The 26,457-nt window shown below is 37.0% G+C and overlaps 1 protein-coding gene across 6 annotated transcripts in view; it reads left to right on the top strand.

Annotated features, from left to right (window-relative positions):
- Positions 1-26,457, top strand: part of GRIN2D (glutamate ionotropic receptor NMDA type subunit 2D) — a 557,401-nt gene that overhangs the window by 223,953 nt on the left and 306,991 nt on the right. For all 6 annotated transcript variants that reach the window (XM_075191487.1, XM_075191484.1, XM_075191483.1 and 3 more), the window contains 2 exons: positions 8,864-9,312; positions 25,568-26,160. In XM_075191487.1, coding sequence (XP_075047588.1) covers positions 8,869-9,312; positions 25,568-26,160 — 1,037 coding nt within the window. In that variant the 5' untranslated portion in view covers positions 8,864-8,868. The remainder of the gene's footprint in view (positions 1-8,863; positions 9,313-25,567; positions 26,161-26,457) is intronic.

Genomic DNA, 26,457 nt, shown 5'->3' with positions numbered 1-26,457 from the left:
TATTTCTCTGCAAAACGCGGTTTTTGCAATGCGGGGGATATTTTTCTTTCTCTACATCTATATATGCAGTGGAAGTACAAATTTGGAAGGTGTAGTATGGAAAATGTAAGTGAATGGAATTTCAAATTAATTTTTTTTTATTTTTTTTTTTATTTTAAATAAACTCTCTCCAAATCTTTATCTGTGTATTCCCAAACCATCCCTCGTTCCTGCTTGTGTTTTGTCTGTAGTCCAACACTCCCTCTCCTACTATTTCTGGTCATTGTATCCGCCCTCCCATCCCTGCTATACTCCCCACCCCCCTATACTTGAAGCCTGCTCTGTTCCCTCTGAGGAATTCACTTCCACTTGGCACCTGCTACTTGCTAGATGTTTTTCTCTACTAAATGTGTCACTGAGTCAGATAGGGGCAGCAAGAAAATGGCTGCCGCTCTTCAGCACACAGATCCTTACAGGTGTGCTGCAAGAAAATGGCTGCTGCTCCCCTACACCGTGGATAGATGAGAAAAGAGTGTCCTTTAATGTTATGGACGCAAAATGCCTGCTTGTCTAGCATGTGACCAGCTCCAGAGGAAGTGTGGAGAAGTGCTGCTATATCATATGGGCACATACTGGCCCACTACGGGCAGTGTATTTGTCTGGTGATGATAATCCATTTACTGGATAGGTGAATGGCACCAGATTTTGCAGGATATTTTGGGTTGATGGAGTACATGTGCCTAAGGATCCATATTGTCAATTAAATTGATTACACCAGGACTTAACATACTAGTATGTCTTTTTAGACTGATAGATTAAATACCATGAATAGTTTTTTATGGACAATCATTGACATAGGAATGCAGAGAGCTGTTATTAATCTCCCTATTACTATTACCTTTTAATTTATAAAGCGACAACACATTACACAATGCTGTACTTTGAAGGGATCATGACATGACACAAGTTACATGCGGTAACATGTAAGAGAAGTTAAAGATGACCCCGAACTTACAAGAGGTGCGGTGAACACATGATACAGAAGGTAGCGGAATAACAACTGGTTGGGAAAGTGCTATTTTATTTAACAGATTTAAAATAATTATAAACATAAGTGACAGTGGTGCTAAAACTCAAACCATGTACATAAGGCATTATGGGCCTGCTCAAAAATAAGGAACATAAATGCAGCTATGTGTCATATTTTGCACAAAATTGCACTGCGCATACAAAAGGACTAAACCCCAGTGAACGCAAGTATAACCAATTAATCTTTGAACACATGGGTGGGAGGGGAGGCATGTACGTAGTCAATATACAGTAAGAGCGCACACACATCCATCCGATTCAAGCGCTGGGCATCTCTCAGGTATGTGATTTTCAGCCGTATCACATGCACCAGCTATCGGGCAGGCGTAAGTGCTGACCGTGATGACGGACGTGTATGATTGCCACAACACGTGCTTGTCACAGAGGGTAACTGTAAACAGTCATTTTATATGCAGTATGCTTTGAAAACATTGCAATGAATGTATTTGATGGGGGTAAAAAAGTAAAAAATAAATCTTTTTCTTAATGATTATATTAACAGGTGACAATAACTGAATGCTTTTTTTTTCTGTGCATTCTACTTGGACATTATATTGCTCATATGAATCGTTTGTATCCAGCACTGTGTTGTCTGTCTGAATACAGCAAGTGCCTTACATGCAGAGCGTACCTACACCTACAAGATGTTTTTTAAGATCCACTTGTAGTTCAATACGGACCTGCGTATGCCCAAACTAGGTGGTCTTTTAAAAAAGTGCACACTGCACATTTTGCGTGCCTTGATGTATCTGGCCCCATGTGTATTAAACATGAATAAAGTATGCTCCTAGAATATATTAAGTTGGCAGCCAGGATCTGAAAAATAGGGACGGATAGCTCTACTACAGTAAAAAAAAAAATCCAGATAAGGACAATAAAGTACATAAGTGTCTGTGTACCATGTGATAAACCTATTTGTTTGATATCATTAGGTCCTCCACACTCTATGTTGGAAGATGTTCCTTAAGGTTAGGAAATAATTAAAAAACAGAACAGAAATCATAGCATATTTGCCTACTCTCCCAGAAAGTCCAGGAGACTTCTGAATTTCGAGGAGTTCTCCATGGCTTCTGGCATATGCATGTGAAAAATAAAGCTAGCTGTCAACCGAAGCATAAATGAAGCAGTTGTGCAGTATGACATTAGGTTGGGCAGACAAGAACTAATACTAGAACATCCTCCAATTCGTCCAACCACATTCATATGCTTGGTAGATATCTCCTCAGAAAACTCCTGCCCAGGTTTTCCAGACATTGAGCAAGGTAGGATTTCTCTAAGATAGGAGTATATAAAATAAGCAGACTATAAAACAAGCAGACGATAGGAGGCAGAACTATTTGGAAGTTTGCAGAGCTAGCAGAAGAACCAGAATCAAGTTAGTGGCTTTCAAGGATAGGTCTCACAGGAGTAAGATCAGAGGTTTGCTTGAATCAATCCTATTAGCTGAAATGGAAGATCATGTGAAGGCCACGATTCTGACTTACACCTATCAATTGATCATATTTCCCGGGTCTTATGACCTAAATCCCTCTCCAAATCTATGGAAGCAAATCCCACTAAAATAGTATATGTACCTTAAATCCACAGGTCCCATGTAACTCTCAATTGCTTTTACAAATCCATTGCCAAGGAATTTGCACCACTCCTAGCTGAGATATTCAATCTAGGGTCCTCCAGTTTATCTTTTGTTTCAGAAATAATGTAGTCCCAAATAATCACGAACTCTAGCAAAGACCTCAAAATATACTGTCTGAAAGCTCTCCTCAAAACAGACTTAAAAATCTCAAGTCTCTACTACTCCAATGAATCCATTGTGACCAAGTGGGTTTTCTTAATGTTCATCAGGCTCTAGACAATGCAATAACAATCCTATTCCTTTTATCACCCACAGCCTCCACTATCTTTCTATTTCTACTATCTCTTGATGCTGAGAAAGCTTTTACTAGGTTACACCACTGGTCCTACGTGACCCGTCCTCCAAGTTTTAAATTCCAAGACCATCTCATCTCATCTTTTCTAAATCAGTCTTCCAAACCATCTGCCAGGGTTTCCAATACCTGCTTAATTTCCTTGAGCTTTCCGATCTCTAATGACAGGAGTGCCCTTAAGACTAGAAGTCTTTCTACTTACTGTCCAAATTGGTGGATTACAGATGACCCTAGAGTCCACTGTAGCCTTACAGCTTTATGCTTACTCCTCTAACTGTTAGAAAACTGTTAGAAAATCACAGGATGCCTATTACTAAAAATGTTGATTGTCCAGCTTGGAAAACAAGTGAGTCACCTTCCTTGAGGAAAATCTCCTCAAGGATGCAATATTGCTATGAGATTGAAAACCACACTTTTTATAGTAACTCATCATACAGATATAAACTCAAAGCTTGGAAAATATGGGCTAAACTTTATGGCACTATTTCAGACGTCGAAAGTCATTTTGTTAATACAATGAGTAACTTAAATCGATGTAGTTTGCTATTTATACACCTCCCATTTGTTTGTACCCTTGCCCTAATATTGAAAAACAACACCAATTGATACATTTGAATGAAAGAAAATGGAAATACGAGTTATAGTGTAATTATAAGTCTGTTTTTATTTATATATTTTTGAGAAGCATAATGATAAGTTTTTACAGACCAATTTATCCTTGTGTATAGTATGTTTTCATATAATTCGTATATAGATATCCAAATAACATAATACAAGTGTTACAATGGTGAAACTCCAATTCAACTGGTTTGTTTTGTGGGTGCAGAAAACTTGATCCCCAGATGTCATTCGCCACCTTCCTACCTCCCAATCACTTCACAACTAGGAGGCAGCAAGACTTAATGTAAAATAAACACATGCAGGATGTGGGGATAGGCACTGGTGGGAGAGACGGGTAGGAATCATGGAAAAGAAAGACAAAAGTTCAAACTTCCGTCTCCCTTTCTCTTCTGGGGCTTTTCCAATTGGTCTATAAAGATACTTACTGATAGATTCATACATCTTAATGATATTAGTTTGGATATCGATCACTAAGTTTGTTTGTAGTCCTTTCAATGTTATAAAATAAATAAAATGTTCTTGAGAGCAATATTTATGTTGTTTATATCTATAAATCTGTTTATTTTTACGGAATGGTGACAGATGAAGATTGGGAATGACTTGTTATGTGCATTGGATCTACAGGTTCTGTGATTCTATACGCTTTTGCTAATATTTCATTGTCCCCAAAGCTCTCAAGAGCGGTTGATTGAAACTAATTATTGTTGCTTCCTGCATTTTATATAATGTTTTTTAGTTTTACAATAATAGCTTCCGTAAGGATATTAACCTATTGATTTTCTGTATTGATTTTCTCTGAATAAATAGTATTTAAAACAGAACTGATGGAACTTTAGCATCCCTTGCTAACTGAGATATTCAATTGAAATGGGTGATACTAAAACCATAGGCGTTAAGTTATTCCACAGTGCCCCTTCTACAGATGTTTCCCCTTCTCCGCACATCGAGGCTCACATATAGTTTGTAGGGGTTACTGCTGAGTGCATGATCCTTGATGTGTGGTCAGCGGACCAATAAGGGGCATTGGTGCAAAGGCAAATTGTTTTGTTGTGTGCATTGGGTGCACTTCATAAAAGACCTCCAGTGCTAGGCACGGAAGTGGTCATAGTGTATGATAACTAGGATAGGAAGTGATATTACACCATGATGTAATGCTGTGTAATTTGGTTGTATGTATGTTTTTATTTGCTTAACACACCTATATTTAAATGATTGCATTGATCTAACTGATCACACACACACTCCAATGATATTTCATTCAAAGTGCTTATCACTACCTTAGGGAACGGAGTTGTCAACACTATTTAGAATTATGTATGCGTCATCCTTCACCTGGTATTCTTACACTGCAGGGCATCCTCTATTTTTGGCGTATTTTTTCCACATACTGTGTGAGACCCCTTACCACTAAATTAAGTTACTGCTGGTGCCCAGAAAGCTTTATTTACATCAATGATTACAGCCTCCATTGTGAATGCAACCTTGTTTATTACAGATTGGGACACAATGGGATACACTCCCCAATCAATAATGGTATGTCTCTGATCCACCAACTATAACCCATATTGCTATGACTCCTTTCCATTCTGATAGTCCAAGTCCCTTTTACCTAGTGGAACTCAGGACTGCTATGAGATTTAACCATGCTGTATGATGCACCAAACTAAAATGAAAAGCCAACTTTTTCTGACAGCAAAACAGATTATTATAACTTGTATACAGTATCAATGGGGTTAATAAGATCAAAGGCTTTATTTCTTCCAGTCTATCATAATGTTTTTGCTGGCATTGCAAACCGTTTGCTAAAAGCTTTTTATGTTGTTTTCAATAGATAGGATGCACAGTTTGCAAGTGATTTGTTTGTAATGATTTACTAGGAGACAAAAGAATCATGAGCAATATTAGATGTGCTTGTTTCACAGTGAAAAAAAAAACACAAAACATTTGTTTCCACAAAATGTGCTGTAACGCTCTGCGAATCAGTACCCAATAATTATAAATGTCTGTACATTCAGCAATTCCTGTCTGTTCTACAAATCCATCTGGTCTTATCTTAAAGACATTAATGGAAGAGAATCATGACTTGAAGTTCATGTTCATGCAAATAGCTGTCTTAAAAGAAATGCTTCTGGAAGATGGTTAGCGGAGTTTTGAGAGCTAGGAGAGGAGACTAAGTAGATGAGTCAAGGAATAAGATTTGTTTCTCAGGGGATGTTAGAAGGTCATCCTCATGACAGAGTCAATATTCAAGCTTAAGAAATTCACCGCCGCAAAAGCAGTAGACAAATTCTATTGCAGAAACCGCACAGGGGTTAAGAGTCTCAGACGACCAATAAATTTGTTCCTATGATAGGCATGTATTTATATCTCTCTGGCACCAGCAGGGTTAGTATTTATTTTTGCTATCTGTGAAATTTCTAAGGATATAGCAATTATATGAGGGGATATGATGGAACATAAAATGGATCATTCACAGCCTTAAAACTACTGTAACTAAATATACTGAACTGAGCCTCTATGTGATTGTTTTTTGTTATTAGTGTTCTGAATATGTAAATTGTTTTGTGTGATATGATCATGGATTAGTACTATGTGCCAGCTCACCAATCAAGAAAAATATTCTCTTTTGAAATAAGGTTTCACTGTAAAAATATGTCCGTGTCTAATCTATAAAGAATAAACTATTTGTGTGTGACATAATCCTAATTAGTGCAGGTCATATGGGCCCTAGTTATTCAGTGAGGCCATGACCTTGAACTGTGTACCGATAATGATCAAGGCTGTCTTGTACTCCTACAACATACAACTATTGAACTGCATTGTGATATCCTAGGGTCTGATTCATTAAGGATCTTAACTTGAGAAACTTCTTATTTCAGTCTCCTGGACAAAACCATGTTACAATGCAAGGGGTGCAAATTAGTATTCTGTTTTGCACATAAGTTAAATGCTGCCTGTTTTTTCATGTAGCACACAAATATCAACTTTAAATGTCAGTGTACAAATAAGCTATCAAGTATTTGTGTTCTACATGAAAAAACAGGCAGCATTTAACTTATGTGCAAAACAGAATACTAATTTGCACCCCTTGCATTGTAACATGGTTTTGTCCTGGAGACTGAAATAAGAAGTTTCTCAAGTTAAGATCCTTAATGAATCAGGCCCCTAATCTTCCCTGTGATGTGCTGTGCCACTGTATGCTTTATAAAGTCATATGTAAGGGTTAAATTGAACAGAGGATTTATTTTTATTATAAATATAGACAGATAAGATATGTGTCTCTATGGCAAAGTTAAGAAGCAGTATTGACCTTGGCTCTCACAGAATCAGATAGTTTGGTGTTCAGCCAAGTATCATTTGTGTATGATATAAAACTTAACATAGATGTTTTGTCTGCGATATACATGTTCTCTTCTCATAATGCATAATGACTGTGCTGGCTAATTTGATGATGAACTGAGCATGAGTTGTTCAATGTATGTCAATAATGCTCTATTTAAGAGTATATAAACTCTTGTCTATTGACACTCAGTGTAGGATGGAGATACTATATCAGACTGTTATTCAATTCATTTATTTACACTTTGCTTTCTGTAAAGAATCTCTGCATTCTGCTTTGTCTCAATTTTCCACAACAAATACAATAATTTATTTGCAAAAACTGCAGATGTGAGGACAAGAAAGATTTTGTTATACTCCTGGGTATAAATTTATCAAGCTGAGCGATCCGGTGGGTTTGAAAAGTGGAGATGTTGCCTATAGCAACCAATCAGATTCTAGCTATCATTTATTTAGTGCATTCTACAAAATGATAGCTAGGATTTGATTGGTTGCTATAGGCAACATTTAAAGTTTTCAAACCCGCTGTACACTCTCAGCTTTATATATTTACCTCCTGATGGTTAGACATAATGATGCAAACATGGGGTTTATGGATTGTGATTGGTGCCAATTCAATTCAAAGAGGGTTAAATGCCACCCTTCTGTTATATAATGCTCTTACATAAACTGAGAAATGATGGCCTATGTTGGTTGTGTTAGCATCCTCGCTGTACATGTTATGGATGCAAATACAGTCTCATAAGTGATCCTAGCTCAGTTGCATTTAGCATTGCCCCCTATAAACAAAGACCAAAACAAGAATATGGGGCATGTTCTAGTTTCTAACGTCAAACCTATGTTGGATCTTACTTTCTGTGTAAACAGCTCATGCATGTTTGACAGATCAATGATCCCTGTGCCAGCAGCATTTTGTAGACACTTTTCTCTTGGTAGCTGGCGGTGTCAGTAAAAAAACAAAACGCACAACATGATATAAGCTCTTGTCTGCAAAAAAGCCTTTATTGTGCTGATTATGTCCATGTGGTTTAGTTAAAGGGCTAAATACACTGTTGTAGACTATTTCTTATTTAAATAGACGTAATAGGTTCATGTGGTGTATTTATCCATAAGTCTTTGCTTGTATTTTACAGAAGGTTAGAAACGCTCTCAGGGCCTGAGTCATTAAAGAAAGCAAGACAAAAAAGGTGTAAATTTGATCCTGGACAAACCATATTTCAATGCAAAGGGTGCAAATTAGTTAATTATTTTACACATAAGGAAAATACTGACTGTTTTTTTCATCTAGCACACAAATACTTGATCATTTTACTTTTACACTGAAATTTAAAGCTGATCTAGGACATGTCCTACCCCAACTATAAATCTGTCACATTTTAAATTCACCTCCCCCTCCAATGCAATATGGTTTTGCCCAGGTGCAAAGTTACTCCTTTTTTATGCTTCACTCTCCTTAATGACTCAGGCCCTCAGTGTATGTGACACTACTTACATGGGAAGATTCTCCTCTTCAGGGAAAGGCATATCTTGCAGTACTATACATATATATCCACCCCCATTGATGCATCATTTGTTCAACATCAGCAAGTTTTTAATAATCATTGTGGAAGATCATTGCAGCAGGTGTATTTAAACTTGAAGACGTTGTGCAGATGATGTGGAGGTGGAAGCAAGTTTGTATACAAAGAACTACAAGGGATCCCTTTCCCCAAGGAGAGTATTCCTTTAAGCATAAACAGTAACATATTAAATCAATGTGATCAAACCAGTGAAATTTATATACTGTTTATAGAATACTATTTTATTTACTTTTAAGCAAGATAGTGATATATGTCTTTATAAACACTTTCTATACTTCTTTATGTAATCAACTTTCTTCTTTTTTTTTTTTTTTTTTCTGTACCTAGATCGGATGCCAAAACCCTTCAAGATGTGTTTTCCACCAGCTGTGAACCCTGCCTTTGTGCCCGCTGCTGCTAGGATGCTATTTTTGATGGCCCTGGCATGCGCTAGTCCTTTTCTAGAATTTCGAGAGGAAATCCCAAGATCCCTTAATGTGGCCATAATATTTAGTGGTACATCTTACCCACCAGAGAGTGCCCGTTTTGCACCCTCAGCTTTCCGCAATTTTACTATGGAAGTGAATCCGGTTTCAGTAATACTTAATGACACAAACCCCCGCAGCCTTATCCTGCAAATATGTGACGTTCTCTCCAGCCTGCGCATCCACGGAGTTGTCTTTGAAGATGACACACGCACAGAATCCGTGGCTCAGATCCTTGACTTTATATCTGCACAAACATCTATGCCCATCATTGGCATTAATGGAGGCTCTGCAATTGTGTTGACACCCAAGGTATGCAGAACCACTTTATTTTACTTAAAAGAGAATATAAAAACATTAGCTGTTGCAATCAATAAACTTGTAATCTATCTTGTTCTGAGAAGTTGCAGGTACCATTAATCCATATATTACAACACTGGGAGGGGATGTGAATGCACTTTAGACATACTCTGCAAAAAATATCTCAGGAGCTGTTGTCAGACATAGTGATTGGGATGTGGAGCATTTACAACCTGCCCACGTATCATTTAGAATTCCTAGAGAATGTTTTCCACAAGTTTGTTGAAAGATGTATGAGGCCAGAGCACATCTACCGTATCTACATAAAAATTTTCTCCCTTGTCTTGAATAGTAATATGACAGGCTTTCCATTATGTCCAGTAAGTGACCTTGGTTGTTCTATTGAAGTGATTTGCTAGAGATGATTTACAGGAAAGAAACAATTCATGTTAATCTTATTCACAATACGCCCAACACTACATATACGAAGACTGTAAGAGGCAGGTTTATATCCGGTCTCTCTGCTTAGACATTTGCCAGGGGTAGTAGCGGGCATAGACCGCAGCGGACCCTTATGCCACTTCTCTTCATGTATATTGTTAACAGTGTGCTATCTAACCTGTTTAAAAAATACCATTCCATCCATGCACATTGTACAAACTAACTATGAATGTTTGGGCATAATGACATTTTTAGTATGGATAGAGTCATAGGGCTAGATTTACTAAGCTGCGAGTTTGAAAAAGTGGGTATGTTGCCTATAGCAACCAATCAGATTCTAGCTGTCATTTTGTAGAAGGTACTAAATAAATAAAAGCTAAAATCTGATTGGTTGCTAAAGGCAACATCCCCACTTTTTCAAACCCGCAGCTTAGTAAATCTAGCCCATAGTGTCAGAAGTTAGTAATGTGCTAAACCTTAAGACCATTACCTGCTATCATACAATTGCTTTCCAATGGGGCCTGTGCAATATAAACTAATGTCTGTATCAGTGCCCACTCACATGCATTGTACCACCAGCAATCGCTATGCACATTATATGATCTTATTATGCATTATGCCACCAGTAATGTTTATACCACCAGTACTGCTGATGTAAAATACGACCGTACACATTATATTGAAGGCATTAATTATGCCACCAGTAAAAGTCATAGGTATTGCACTATAATAAGTATAATGGGTGAGCAGCACTGAGAGATTTCAGGCAACAATGAGAGAGGAGGGAGGAACTATTTAATTGCAAGTCTCCTGAATATTCAGGAGACTTGAGATGTCTAATCTTATAGACCCTACTGTTTCACAGTGTCCCTGTGCTATAGGTGGTATGTCTGCCCATGGTTAGGAGCTCTGCTATAGTCTTACGCAACACTATTCTGGAAACCCGCTTACAACTCATTCCCAGCCTATCACAGAGCCCACAGAATTGGTAGGCTTCTCACTATCTGTCTAATTTAGCTCTACCCACCATAGAAACACAGCGTTTAACTAATGTTTTTGCCAAGGACCCCAAGAAGGAGGCTTGGGGGTAAATGTATTAATTTCCTTTTTCTGCAAGTCGACGCTATTCGGCGAGTTTGTATTAAAATTTTAAACTGCAATGGCTTTAAAGGCATTGTTTTGTCTTTAAAGCCATTGCTGCTTTAAATTTTCAGTGCAAACTCGCCAAATAACGGTGACTTGCAAAAATGGGAAGTTAATACGTTGATCCCTTGGTCTTCACTGTTAACACCACGCAGAACACGGTTCTCTGGATGAGTACCAAGCAAGACTGACCTTAGAAAAGGTTAATTGGCAAGAGGAGACCAGGATATGGAAAATCAGGAAAGAAGGATTACTCAAAAAGCTACGAATACAGGATACCAGGATTAGCTGAGAAGCATATAGCCCTGGAGACCAGGATCTGCTGAGTGGGAATGGATACGGGATAATACAAGAATGACACAAGAAAGTTTAATATCAGGATCCACAAGGAATACACAGGGATAAATGAATCAAAACGATCCAACAGCCAGCAGGCTAACAAGATATGGCCATCTGGCACCATATTGCCAGAACAGGTACTTTTATATAGTCATCAGGATGAGGGGGAGTGAAAGATACATGACCAGTGGAGGGGAAGGCAAGATTATTAAAGATGGCAATGTGAATGCACACTCTCACAATCCAAGATGGCAGCCACCATCGTGTCATAGCCATTAAGATACCTTAAGAGATTAAGAGACCTTACATTTAATGGACATAGTCACCTACACATTGTACTATTCAGAAGCTCTTTTATTTAACAGGGTACTGCTTTACTTTTTTAATTATACTTGAAGCTTGTGCATTGTTACTTTTACCCTACCATATAGATAGTATTGTGTGCTTTAAATTCAAGAACATTTATTTGAACCCCTTTGTCAACATTTGCAGTTTTTTTTTATAAGAACACAATCCAGCAAATTATTCAATTTGTTTCCCTTATTTACCCATATAGTAAGGTTTTTTTGTTAAACAAGAAAATACATCTCAGTAATGATGGCGAACACAGCTGTTCATTAATTTATTTTATTGCAATGTAATTGTAATGGGTAGGATGAATTTCCTGCTTTAAATACCTTAATAAACTGATAACATTGCTGCACTTGATAATCGAATATAGATGTTGAAAATAAGAGATAGGTGTCTCACTTTTAACCCATTCAGTGCAGAAGGAATAGCCCATTTTGGGCTATGGTCAGATCTTTACATAACAATTTGCAGACTTGCTGCATGTACAAGTTAGAGGACTTCCATTTGCTATAGAAATGCCATAGGACCCCTTTACCAAAGATCCACACCGAATTGCTAGTATACTTGATTGGTCAAGTGGCCTGATTCATCTTCGGACCCGTGTTCCTATACTTGTCGTATCTTGCGTGAAATTGCTCTGCGCTTGCTTAGAAATGGACCTTGCACCAGCAAACACAAATGACAATTCCGACTGTCTACGACTTGAAGGGCGGAAAGGGAGCCGTAAAATCAAATCAAATCAAATGGAAATATTTCTTGAGATCCACTTGTATTGAATACATGCGGATTAAGTTACGTCCGATTTTTTTTTTTTTTTTTTTTTTTTTTTTTTTTTTTTTTTTTTAAACCTCGTTGTGTTCACAATGTTTTCAAAGCTGAATCAGATCCTTTATGCGTAAACTAATCATAGGGGTTGTATTCAAGTTAATGTTTGGTTTCTGGGGAATTAGATCATTCATTAAAGTTGTGATGTCTGCTTGAATAATTTGCAATTTACAGCATATGGAAATATGATGTAATGTATGTCAAATGTGGTCAAGTGGAGAAATATGGTCCCGTTTGACATAGCGTGCATGACTTAAAATGGGATATTTAGGGCCTCTGCTAAGCACTGGGTTATAAAGATAAGGTAACGAAGGTAAGAACATGGCAAAACCATGTTGCACTGCAAGGGTGGAGGGCAAATGTGAAATGTGCAGACAGGTTTATTTATGGGCCCAGTAGACCCTGTTCCCCCTGCAACATCGATAGTTCCACCAACGAATTAGCATAAGGCAGCTGGGAGATTTGTATCAATGAGCAGTATTATGGAAAGAACCATACAGTGTTTACACCGTCGGCTCCAGAGCTGTTTCTGATAAATGATTGTTGGAACTTTAAATGACAATATTTTGGGATTTTTTTTTTCAATGTGGCTGATTGCTCAGAGTCCATCATGTGTGCATCATGAATTTTGATAACCTGCTATACATGTCGCCTAGAAATGACTTAGCGTCCAATTCTGGCTTACAGCCACATAACTTAGGAAATGTAAAACATTGCAAAGCAAGCTGTAGCTATCAAGTCATAAATGTGTAGATTCCGATATGCATCATCCAAGAAATGATCTAGTAGAGGGACAGAAAGGTTATATTGAAACAGGAGTTTAATCTTCATAAAACTTGTGTACTTCATAACACAGGTATTACAATGACATATTTGGCATTAGCATAATAGGATCTGTCAAGGAGAGGTTAAACGTATGCGTAGCCTGTATATGGTTCAGGAAATGTTATTATCTTGGTTTGAAAATATCATAGTTCAATCTTGTTTGGTGTGTATCTGATCATTACAATGTGTTATGAAGGATGAATAAACCACTATCATTATGTCTTACATGTAGAAGCTATCACATATTGAAAAAATGCTTAAAGAGCCAAAGTGTAAGCTTGTCAATCTTAAAAATCATTAACTTGAGATAAGACTTATTTCCTTAATAAGGGAAGGGGTCTTTAGTATAAAATCCAGAATTTCAGTTAAATTCTTTGTTATACTTTGAGACCTGATTTGAAGTACATTTGAAAAACCTCTGCTGCTCAGAATCAGATCTGTACAGAATTATTGGTGGTGTAAAGGTTTTCTGTTATTTCTCCACGTTTGTTTTGTAACTGTTTGCTTATTTGTGAGAATGTTACTTTTATAACATTTTGTATGCATAAGCAGCTTATCTTTTAATATTAAAACTAAACACTTTAAGTTGTGTTCTTTATCCTCTAAACAAACCCTTTGATTGCCACATGCCTGCCTAGTCTCCCGTACTGTTCACAGACTCCTAAATTTCGGAATCCCAGGAGAGTTGGCCATTCTCCCTGATACCGCCTCTCCATCTTCAATAGTGGGCTGGGGTGGAATCTTGAAGACGCGTCATCATGGCAACACACCCTGCTGTGAAATAATGTGATTGCATCATGGCGCAGCTGGGGGCCATGGTGATGCGAATCGCATCTGCCACCCTCGTCGTATTTGACTTTTGGACCTCCTCTCAGGGATCTCCTGGTGGGGGATCCCAAAAATAGGGGAGCATACATTGATAGCTACACGGGGCTTTGTGTTATGCTCCTAATGACACCCAATTAAACACTTAAGGTGGTGGCTGCATAGTTTAGGTTGTGTGGGCTGTTTTGGTTGTGATATCACTCAATTTGTAACTTTTGATTTAATAGGCACCAACACAAAATACTCCATCAAATATTATGCTTTTTTTCCAAGGTCTGATTTAAGATTAGGTCCACATACATGTCTCTAAGTAGTACAATCAGATTAAAATCATGGTGGGTGGGATTCATTACATTTTAATCATGATAACTTGTCTTGATTATAAATTGATTACTGTTCATAACAGAAAATAATTAAAGTAATTGAAAATTTTTAAAAAATGTATTAATCTGATTGACCTTCCTAACTAATTTCATATAATTTCATATTAGTGCCAGATTCCATAAAATTATCTTATGACTGATGTATTCTTATAATTAAGCTATTTCTGAAAGTAGAGCTAATACAAATGTTTATCCGTGTCCTACAATCAAGCATCCTGTAGGCGTACTATAAGGTGCTAGTAAAGCCACAAATATATTTATTTTTTATTATTTTTTCTTTACAACACAGCTCTTTTTACCCTAAAAGACTTCGTAATCTGTCCACACTTAATTAGACACTTCTGCGACAATAAGAGTTCCTGCCCAAGTTGTGAACTTAGCAAATCCTCCAAATATATCTTTATTAGCAGGTACAGTACACTTTTCGGAGCAGACTATTAAAATGATATATTTTTTTTTTAGGTGTGTTTGTCTATAACCAGTTTTTAATAGTTAATATCAGAGGTGATATCAACCTAGCAAGACATGTAGGAGAGCAAGTGGGCAGAGCAACCTGTTCAAGGTATTGCAATGTTAACAACAGCACAGAGTATTCTTGCAAACCCTACTCCTGCATGTCTATGTGTAGGCAATTAGCAGCAGCAGCAGCTATTTATATAGCGCCACTAATTCCGTAGCGCTGTACAGAAAACTCACTCACATCAGTCAATGTCCCATTGAAGCTTACAGTTTTTAAATTCCCTAAAAACAAAGAGAGAGAGACTAGGGTCAATTTGATAGCTAGTATGTTTATGGAGTGTGGGTGGAAACCGGATCATTTGGAGGAAACCCACGCAAACACAGGGAAAACATACAAACTCCACACAGGTAAACTAGTCCAAAGGAATTTTGGCGTCAAATGCAAATGCCCGTGGGAAATGACCAAATGTCATGTATGCATAGAACACCTATAGATGAAACTCAAAATTCAGGCAAATGGTGTGCAAATTGCTAGCTCTGGAGTAAACATAGGCAGGTGTACATTGTGCCTACATTGTGCAAGCTCAATCTCATTGGTTGAATTAACTTCTAGAATTCCAGAATTGTAAAACTATACACATTATAATTAAATAAATAGAACATTTATTTTCAACTAACCAATATGATGCCCATGGCCTAGGAGGCTAGCAAGCATGTTATAGGCATTTTTCAACGTGCTGCATCAATAAATCGGAAGAAAAATAAAGAAAATGTATGTGGCTATGATTAATACATTGGTGTGATCAGTAAAACATTATCCCTAATAAGTACAACCAGATATCCTCTGTCTGCTAATAAGGACACCAATACGTACTTTGATGGGCCAAGTTGCCTAAGACTGAAAGGCCAATGACTATTTGATAATGCTAAAATAATTTACAGGGGTGACTCTAAGTAAGTTGGGAACAGAAAGGAATGTGTGGGGGGAATGGAGTTAACATTTTTATATTATAACAAACCTTTTACTCCAGATGGCAGTAGGAGCTATAAGTAAAGGTGCAGCACGGTGGCTCAGTGGTTAGCACTTCTGCCTCACAGCACTAGGGTCAATAGTTCGATTCCTGACAATGGCCTTCACTGTGTGGAGTTTGTATGTTCTCCCCATGTTTGCGTGGGTTTCCTTCAGGTGCTCTGGTTTCCTCCCACACTCCAAAAATATACTAGTAGGTCAATTGGCTGCTATCAAAAATTTACCCTAGTCTCTCTCTCTCTCTCTCTCTCTCTCTGTCTGTGCGCGTGTGTGTTAGGAAATTTAGACTGTAAGCTCCAATGGGGCCAGGGACTGATGTGAGCGCGTTCACAGCGCTGCGGAATTAGTAGCGCTATATAAATACCTGATGATAATGATCCTCCATCTGAGTTACTAGGTAATGACAGCATTACAGAAACAGTAATAAATTGTGTATAATACAATTCTATCCTATTCTTATTCATAAGGAGCGTACTTATTTAAATCCATGTGAACACATGGATAAAGAAAAACAGAGTTGAGTGATAGTTATTTTCATGTGTCACCATGTACCTAAATAAATGCTCCACCTTCATACTATATGCGTTATTAAATCAAGAACATATGCATTAGAATAATATGTGCGGGGTCTTTACATGGCAGTAACCTTTTAAATGGACTTAATTCTCTATTTCCATTACTTTAAGTGCTTTATGAAAAGTTATAGCTAATAGCTGCATCAGTCTCCTTGATGGCTGGTGTCCTTGCCACCTATGATAGAGGATACTTTGAGGACCCAACAATTGTAACAAGTAAATCTTCATAATTATTGTCTGCATCTAGCTTTTCCCCCTTAACTGTTGTCACAATAATTGTTGTTTAAGCCCTCTGGTGGTGACGCATCTATGTACTAAAACAGGTCCATCTGGTGTGCGCTGTAATGTATAACATCTTCTGTTTGTCTGTAGTTCCTCAATTCTATTTTCGTTTTTTTATTTTTTGTCTTGCTTTACATCATGTTTTACATACACCTGTATTGTCAGTCTTCTTTATATTTGCATTCACTTTTCCCATCTACCTTCATTATCATAACCTTTTTTTTTTTTTTTTTAAACATAATTTGCTTTTCTCTGATGTCTGTATTATTACAGTAGCATTTTTCTCTGCCTGTGAAATTATTTCTCTATTTTTCGCAACTTCAATCAGCCTTTCAATTTCATTTACATATCAGTAATATTATTCTGCTGCCTGTCTCCTTTTTTACTTACTTCAGTCCATGCAGCACAATCTCCCACACTCGCTCTACCCTCCCTTTCATTGTCTTCCTTTCCTATGCAGACTGGTAGACAATTTTGCTCCATTAATATTTCACAAATAGTCTTGGGGCAAATGGTTCTCTTCTGACAGTTTATATACACACACTTTGTGCACTGACTCCCTCATACATCCTGCTGCCAGCGTGAGTGATCTGCAAGGCTAATACAGTTATTAACATTCAGTCAAAACCACCAGGGAAGGACTTTATGAATAACTGTGTCAAGAGTAGCCAGTCAGAGTCTTCTATACTTACTGTAAAGAAGAGAAACAGAGGAAAACCTTTTTCTTCCAGAAAAAAACAAGTGCAGTTCCGGCTCACACCTCCATTGGCCGGGTAAGATTCTGGATGAGAGATACTACCGTATGAATATTTAAACGCCAGGCAATGCCCTGCAAGTAAAGATCAGTGAATCTAATTTCATGGATTGCTAGTTCTATAAGAGCTTCTGGAACTGTTAACTCTGGGAGCAGCCTTTATGCTTGGCACTAAGTGTATGTTACCCACCAGTCACAGAATGAATAACACAGCGGGAGTAAAAAAAATAAGCAATCTTCAGCTGAATTTCCTGCAAAAAATTATTTGCAGGAATAGAGCTGTTGAGCTGAATCCAACAATCCATTGGTTTGCATAAAGGAAGTTATTTGTAGTTCTGCAGGTGTTAGCGTTGGGGATTATTGAGGTCCTGTTTTATACTCCTGCTATTCCAATCTCCTCTTCTATTGTTCCTAGACAGTTGCACACTGGGCCCTATTTCCGAAGCATTATGTATGCGCAGACCATGGTTGTTCACATGAAAGATGGCTAAAAGAGAGTATTAGATTAGAGGGTTAAGTTAAAGACTTTTTTAAATAAACAATTAGAGTAGCATCACATCCGCTATTGACATCACACAGCTGTTTAGTGCAAACATTTAAGGGGAGATTAAATATGCCGTGAGGTATCTCCGGAACATCCGATGTTATGGCTCCCCATAGAGGCGTGAGAAAAGATGAGTGAAGATTCCTACCGTAATTTCTGGCAATGTGCACAGAGCGATGTCCGTTTCCCTTTTCCTCCTTTCCCCTCCCCCATGCCTCCTCAGCTAAATGGTTATATTTTGATAGAGATATATAGATATATATATATATAGATATATATATATATATATCCTGATTCATTAAGGATCTTAACTTAAGAAACTTCTTATTTAAGTCTCCTGGACAAAACCATGTTACAATGCAAGGGGTGCAAATCAGTATTCTGTTTTGCACATAAGTTAAATACTGACTGTTTTATCATGTAGCACACAGATACTTGATAGCTTATTTGTACACTGAAATTTGAAGTTTAAATTTGTGTGCTGCATGAAAAAACAGTCGGTATTTAACTTATGTGCAAAACAGAATACTAATTTGCACCCCTTGCATTGTAACATGGTTTTGTCCAGGAGACTTAAATAAGAAGTTTCTTAAGTTAAGATCCTTAATGAATCAGGCCCATAATGTATACAGTGGCCACTTTATTAGATATACCATTTTAGTACTGGGTAGGGCCCCCCACCCCTGTTTGCCCATAGAACAATGTTACTTCTTCATGGCATGGATTCAACAAGGTGCTAGAGATTCTGGTCCATGTAGACATGATAGTGTCTCGCAGTTGCTGCATATTGGTTGGCTGCACATTCATGCTGCAAATCTCCCATTCTACACATCCCAAAGGTGTTCTATTCGATTTGCGAGATGTGTTTGTGTTGTTCACATGCTCTAATAGGTAGACCTTTAGGTTGTGAAATATTTCACCACTTATTGTATACCCCACTTAAATATCAAAATTTAGATTACATGGCCACTCTGACAATTAGTATATGAACAAAAAGCCCATATTGATGTTTCATTACAGAACATGAAAATAAATGTTACCCATAAAGGCACATGCTTTACACTGTGAACAACTATACATTACAGTAGTGCAATTTCATTTGTTGTTCATTGTGGCAAAATACTTGAACATAAAATTTGTTTCAAGGTAGAAACTCTTTTAAGGATAACCCTGGGATAATCCTGGGTCCTGGTGACATATTGGATTGTAAAAAAAAGCGTTCAACAAAAGGATACCCCAATCTCTTATCCTAATTTTCCTCCCTCTTCATCAGTTTTTTTCCTTTCACTTTCCCCGTCACCTTCTCGTATGTATTAACCCTCAAACATTTGTCATCAATTATATCAGAACATGAAAAGTATTGAATTATATTTATTAATACAATTGCTTCAATATTCAATATATATATACTTTCAATAAAAACAGTTTAAACAACAATAAAAGGATACCCCAATTTTGTTGAGAACCTTCTCAATAATCTGGAATTGTGGGTTGTATTGTATAAAAAAAAATGAATGTTGCTTTTTTTTTATTACTTTTTCTGTTTTTATTTTATTAGATGTTCTTTTCAGAAGTGATATCCTATCTCTCAAACTGTTCTTTTAAATTGCTTCCAGAATGATAGATTCTGGATAGCTTTTATTCAAAAATCGGGATATAAAAAATTCTACCTGTTCTTCGGAAATATACTGATTACTCACAATTTCTACATAACCTTAGAAATTGACTAGCGGGTACATTCCATATATTTAGTTTTTGATGACAACTGAATGTCTATTGTAGCCAAATAAAAAGTGGAATACCAATAATATGGAGGAACAAAAATATTATAAAAAATGAATGACCAATGAGAATCAGTATAATGTGAAAAAATGGGAGTCTTATCCAGATGCTATGGGTTGGTCAGGGGCATTGGCCATATTCCTATGTAATTTGGGAAGGTGATATAATTTGGGTACAACAGGGTCAGCACCTAAAATTATATTCATAATTTTTAATGTTATTTGTATTGGATTTAGTCAATAGTTTACTTATTTCTGTTAAACATTTAATAGGATTTTTATTTAAATTGTTCATCATCACAGCAAATCTATGTGATCTGACGATATTGAATTCTGTCTTAAAAGGTTATTGTTGCACTAGTATTGATAAATTAAGACTACAACTGTGTTTTTCATATATTGACTGGTTAATTTCTTTACATAGATTCACCAGTCATTAAAATGATTGCAAAATACAGGTGTTACCAGCCAGCAAGATAAAATGACATACAGCAAAAATAAAGTGACAAAGTTGGCAACAATTAATAAAAACAGCGAAATATAAAAACCAAAGTGAATTGTGATTAAAAATAGTTGTGCAGATTTCCCTATTTTCCTACTATAGACGTTCCATCATTAAACCATTCACATGATAAAGAATTAATTACAGTATTCTCCATCCAGTTTACGTTTAAATAGTCAAATCCCTTTAATTATTATGTTTCTCTTAACTAGTACTGGTATTTAGTAGTAGTCAATAATATTTTAAATTCAAGAGTTTCAGCCATTGATAATTATATGGTAGCTATAAATTAGGATCAGGGACTGAATTGCTATCTACCTATTAATGATTGCTAAAACCCGGGATTGGGAAGACTACTCATAGATGTTTCTTTATAAAACTATTTGTTATACAATAATCATCAATGAGTGGCCAGAGAGAGTGGATTCCCTTCTTCAATGTGCCCTTTCGAATGTGTTCCACTGATACATTTTATATCTTTATTCAGGCATTGGAAATGATACTGCATCGGACAATATGGGAATACTTATAGTGAAGTAGATAACTACAGTTACACTGACCATATACATATATGGCTCTGGAAGATTATTAATCCTGTGAACACTTTATATAAACTCGACACATTATCCTTTTTATGACGGGAATGTTCAGTGATATATAATTCAGTAAGAATGAGAAATTATTAACTCATTAACACTTCTATTCATCGGCTATCTCATTAAAATCAAATCTAAGTGAATCAATACAAAGTTCAATTGAATTCACTACAAAGATACAGTGTAACAAATAATTTGTACCACTTGTAGCAGGAATGTAACAATCCCTAGCAAATTAATCTATCCCATTAGAAACATTGCTACTGCACATAGAGCTAATTCAATTAATTCATAGAGCTAATTTAATTACGGACTGAAAGGGGTTCATCACAATACTGACATTGTTTAACTACGTAATCTACACCTAACTCTTTCATTGGCTGTTGCGAGTTTAAATATCCCGCTCAGGTAATGAACCGGTTTGCTTTGAGAAAGTATTCTGCAGCTAAACACGCGTTAGCGTTAAGCTGAGCATTTTTCCACCCTAATAGAACATTTATTGAAAATATTTTACATTCCACCAGCGACTCAACTTATACTTTACAGAGTAGTCTGCCCAATCCCTAGTTTTAGCAATCATTAATAGGTAGATAGCAATTCATTTCCCGATCCTAATTATCAATGGCTGAACCACTCATAAAATTTTAAATATTATTGACTACTACTATATACCAGTACTAATCAAGAGAACCTTAATAATTAAAGGGACTTGACTTGCTGGATTGGTAATGCTGAACCGCTAAATTCATTGTATAAACTTTAATTGGCGGCAGAGGGGGGCGTGAGTGGGATGACAATCCGCAAGACTCAATCTCTTGAATTCAGCTTGTGATTGGCCCTCGCACTTCCACCCTCTCCCTGTTTTGCTGCCTCTAGAAAAATGGCTGCACGTTGCAGTCTGAGGCTCTGGCTAGAAGGGAACCTCGTCACCACCACTTTTCATTTGGTGGTACTGCAACTTTAAATAAAACCCCTTTTAATGTAATTCTTATTGTAATGTCTACACATGGCAGACAATGATTACTATGCTACAGAGAAGAAAACAGTAGGTAGATGTACACACAGTGATGCCATTTACTATGTGCAAGCGCAGCACATACAAAAAGCTAAGAGATTACTTTTTCATTTAATTAGCACATTTGAGACTGGTTATGAAACATCTTTGTAAATGAAAATATGTGCACGGGAATCCGCTGTAGAGCTGGTGGTTCATGGTGGTCAGTAGGCACCAGTAGAATTAAAATGTATCAAACATGAAATCAAATTTCTGCACGAAGAACATTATGATTTGATATTTGGAAGAGGACCAGCACTTCAGAGACAAATGCTCAGCTCACAAAAAAAAAATACTATAAATACTATTTTAGATCTGGCATATTTATGTATTTTTATTTATTGTGGACCTCTACATAAGTGTGTGCAAAGGGGAATATGGTCACACTGTAGCACAAAAACTGACATACATGTGAAATAATACTAAGTATCAGGTGACTGGTATAAAGTGCACGATTCATTGCTTTTATTCACTATTTGACTAGTATATAATGCAGAGCCACATCATGGAATCATCAGTACAAAATGCAGCACCACTTCTAGTAACCTGCATAACATGCAGAGCCATCTAATCTGATAACTAGTATACAAGGAAAAATTGCATCATTCCCCTATTATTACATTACCAATATGCAATAAACAAAGCAACACCATTTAAAGTAAACAATGTTGAGCTGGGTTATCTGATGACCAATATTTAGTGTGGAGCTACATTATCGTATGTCCAGTATGCAATAGACAGCATTATAATCTGATGAGCTGTACACAAAGCAGTCTTGTCAGGGTGCAAGTATACAATATCCCATGATCAGATCACATGACCAGTGAATTGTGAACAGAAAATATTTCACAGACCTTTCATTGCAGATTTTTTATATAGCTTTATTCAACCTTGGATAAAGCAATTCAGTAAAACAATGGCAAGATACAGTAAGCAATATAAAATGAGATTGTAAAATGCTTTCATGTTTCTTGAATATTCAGAAACACATGAAAATTTAAAATATCAACATCCTCTATCTCCACCTTTTCATATATTTTTATATAATAAAGTATATTTATTCCCTTATAAGAAACAAAAAGAGTAATGCACAAAATTATCCTCAGCATTCATTTGAGAAAATAAATATGTAGCACAACCTTCCCTTAATGACACTTTAGTAAATGTTCTGTGTTAATCAAAAGAGTAGATGTAACGCTGAGGAGCAATTTGCAGGTAACAATAAATAATCCTTGAAATTGTAGAGTAGAACATGTACTTTGCATTGGTTGGCAATGAATTTTTTATGGCAACATTTAAAATTTTTAAAGAAGAATAAACGTTACTCTGAAATAGTACTGATCCTGCTGCTTCTAGACATAAATTAAGCTTTGCTCACACATGCACCTGGTGAACAAGACCTAAACGAGTTACGGTGGCATAACTAGAGGTCCCTACACCCTAGAGCAGGGGTAGGCAACCTGCGGCTCTCCAGGTGTTGTGAAACTCCAAGTCCCAGCATGCTTTTCCAGTAGATAACAGCAGATAGGTGGCAAGGCATGCTGGGATTTGTAGTTTTACAACACCTGGAGAGCCGCAGGTTGCCTACCCCTGCCCTAGAGCAATATCTAAACCAAGGCCTCTTGTCACGATCTGCCTCTGTCTGCATTGCAACATCTCCCTTTTGAATGCTGCTTGCCTTCTGCAGCCCCTTTTGGTCTTGAACTGTGCAGTATTGGTGTTTCATTTTATGTGTTAGCAGCAGTATCTCTGATCACCAGAGCTACTGCTATTGCGCCTGCTTCTTGTCCTTAGGAGTTAATCTTGCTGCACTAATTATCCCTTGCACCTGGATGCTTCCCTATGTATACCTGTCACTCCCAGCATATATTGCTGGTTATTGTTACATTCTGTTGTTGCTTCCTTTCTGCTGTGGTTCTGAGTTACTTGCTGCTTGGGATCTCTCCATACCTCCTGTTTACCTGCATCATCTGTAAACATGGTATTTACTTCTGCATTTCCCTGCAAGCTCATTATTACACCTTCTGGTTTGTACTCTTCAGCAAATAAACATTGCATGTTTTCACCATATTCGTGGCTCCTTAGCTGTAAACCTGCATTGAACCGTGACACCTCCCTAATCAGCCTGCATCCACTCCATTGCTCAGTGTATAATGTATCCTTATCTCGAGGCTGTAATATATACAGGGCAATAGAAGCTGTATTAAGATGGAACATTGACCCCCTTATTTGAACAAAGATGCCCCCCCAATTTGCACAGTGACACCCTTGTACGTAATGAGAACCTATTTTGCACTGAGATAAACCACCATTCCAAATACCCCATATTGCACAAATCAAGTTTCTTATATCCCTCAATGCCAGTCACAGAGATACCTCAGGTATAAGCCCCATTTCCAGCCAGTTTACCCTCCTTTTTTAAGCATATATTATATAGTGACAAGGCCTTGTCAAATAAATAATGTACAGACAACCTACCACTGGCTAGCCTTATATTTCCTCAAAGAAAAGTGTTGCTGAAAAGGAATAAGGAAGAACATTTTTACAGAAAGGGTGACAGATCCATGAAATAGCTTTCCAGTGGTTGTCATGGGTGTTCACATTGTAAAATAATTCAGGAATGCATGGGATAACATATTGCTATTAAAATTTAAGTAGAAAGTATTAAGAAGATGAAAAACAAAAAGCAAGAAGCCGCCCCACCCCCTTATGCAAAATCTTAATACATTGCATGCTGCGGTTACGCACAAGATGGGGAAAGTGGGCAGCTGTGGGGAAGATTTGTGGGTGGGCCCCTGATGTGTGGAGACCCGGGGCAATCACTTCAGTTGTTCTGCCCATAATCCAGCCCTGCTATTATGTAGTGACTTTTTGGGCAAATAAATCAGTCCTAACAACCAAAGAAACATATGGCACAGTATTTTACCCTGCTATACACATTACAAAGAGATAATGTAGCTTTCTTTTTACATTAAAAATGCCATTTGGCAAGAAAATTATTTTAGATGCATATTGGTCAATATTTTTCTTAAGTCAGATTTTCTTCTGTTTAACTTACATTATTGGTTCTTTAAATTATTTGTTGACTTCACTCTAACTTAGACAATAGCGATATGCGTTACCAGCACTGATATTGTAGGAAGGAGAAAAGAATAAGGCATATTGCTGACTGTAAGGGTGAGGGATTATTATTACTACAAAATTTCCAGAATGATTAGATTGATGGTTATTGCATGACATTTTTTATCTTATTTCAGTTCAATATTATTTCAAACTTGTATGATGAAATTTCTTTCACTATATTTGCAATGTCTCTCATTCTTGTCCATGTCTACCTTCTATTTGCCTTTTATTTCTAATGGTTTCCTACAAAATATGTTTTCCTTCAGACATCAAAACCTTCATTATTTTCATGGTTTCCTTTAACTCAAAATAATTTGTACTATTCACTTTATACATATTTCATGTAATATTCCTCTGGTAGCATTATTATTTTTCTTTTGACCCATTATTTTGCTTTTGTACTGCTTTTTATTATATTACAATGTTTTGTTGCAGGAAAAAGGGTCGACCTTCCTACAATTGGGTGCCTCCACGGAGCAACAACTTCAAGTCATCTTTGAGGTGTTGGAAGAATATGATTGGACAGCTTTTGCAGTTATTACCACTTTATTCCCTGGCTATGAAGACTTTGTAGATTACATTGAGTTGCTAACTGACAGTAGTTTCATTGGCTGGGAAAATCGAGGTGTCTTAACACTCAATCTGACCGATGATCCCAGTGAGTCCAAACTTAAAAGACAATTAAGAGAGATAACTGTACAGGTACGACTACTCTACTGTTCTAAGGATGAAGCTGATGGAGTCTTCAAGGCTGCAAGAGAAGCTGGATTAACTGGCCCTGGTTATATTTGGTTTATGGTGGGGACCAATTTAGGCGGCACAGATTACATGCCTGAGCACTTGCCTGTTGGCCTTTTTACCGTTTTGTCTGCTGGATGGAAAGATGACCTCCACCGTAGAGTTCAAAATGGAGTAGCTATCATTGCTAAAGGGGCTGAGGCTTTGTACAAAGACTATGGATTCATACCAGAATTTAACAATGATTGTAGAGCACCAAACCGTACCTATGGGAATGAAAACCTGCACAGGTAATGTTGTAAACAATTAAGGTTTTAACCACATTATTTTACTAGTATTTTGATTTCCAATGTAACAATGTAATATTTTACAGTTAAAAACCATAGCAGTTATGTTCCTTTTGTTTATCTTATTTTTAAGACAAATTTAGCTGGGTACACACCTGTGCAATTATCATGTAGATCACAAAATTCACGACCGTTTGGTCAAATATTGCAAGAATGTGTATGATCTCACAATAATATTTTACTGTACCAAAACATATTGCATCTGTTGATGGAACGATGGCCGGCAAATGTGGAAGAGTG

The sequence above is a fragment of the Mixophyes fleayi genome, chromosome 11 (genome assembly GCF_038048845.1).
Source record: "Mixophyes fleayi isolate aMixFle1 chromosome 11, aMixFle1.hap1, whole genome shotgun sequence".
NCBI classification, from domain to species: Eukaryota; Metazoa; Chordata; class Amphibia; order Anura; family Limnodynastidae; genus Mixophyes; species Mixophyes fleayi.
The sequence above is the reverse complement of the archived record's forward strand: the minus strand, read 5'-3'. Positions and strand labels throughout refer to the sequence as shown.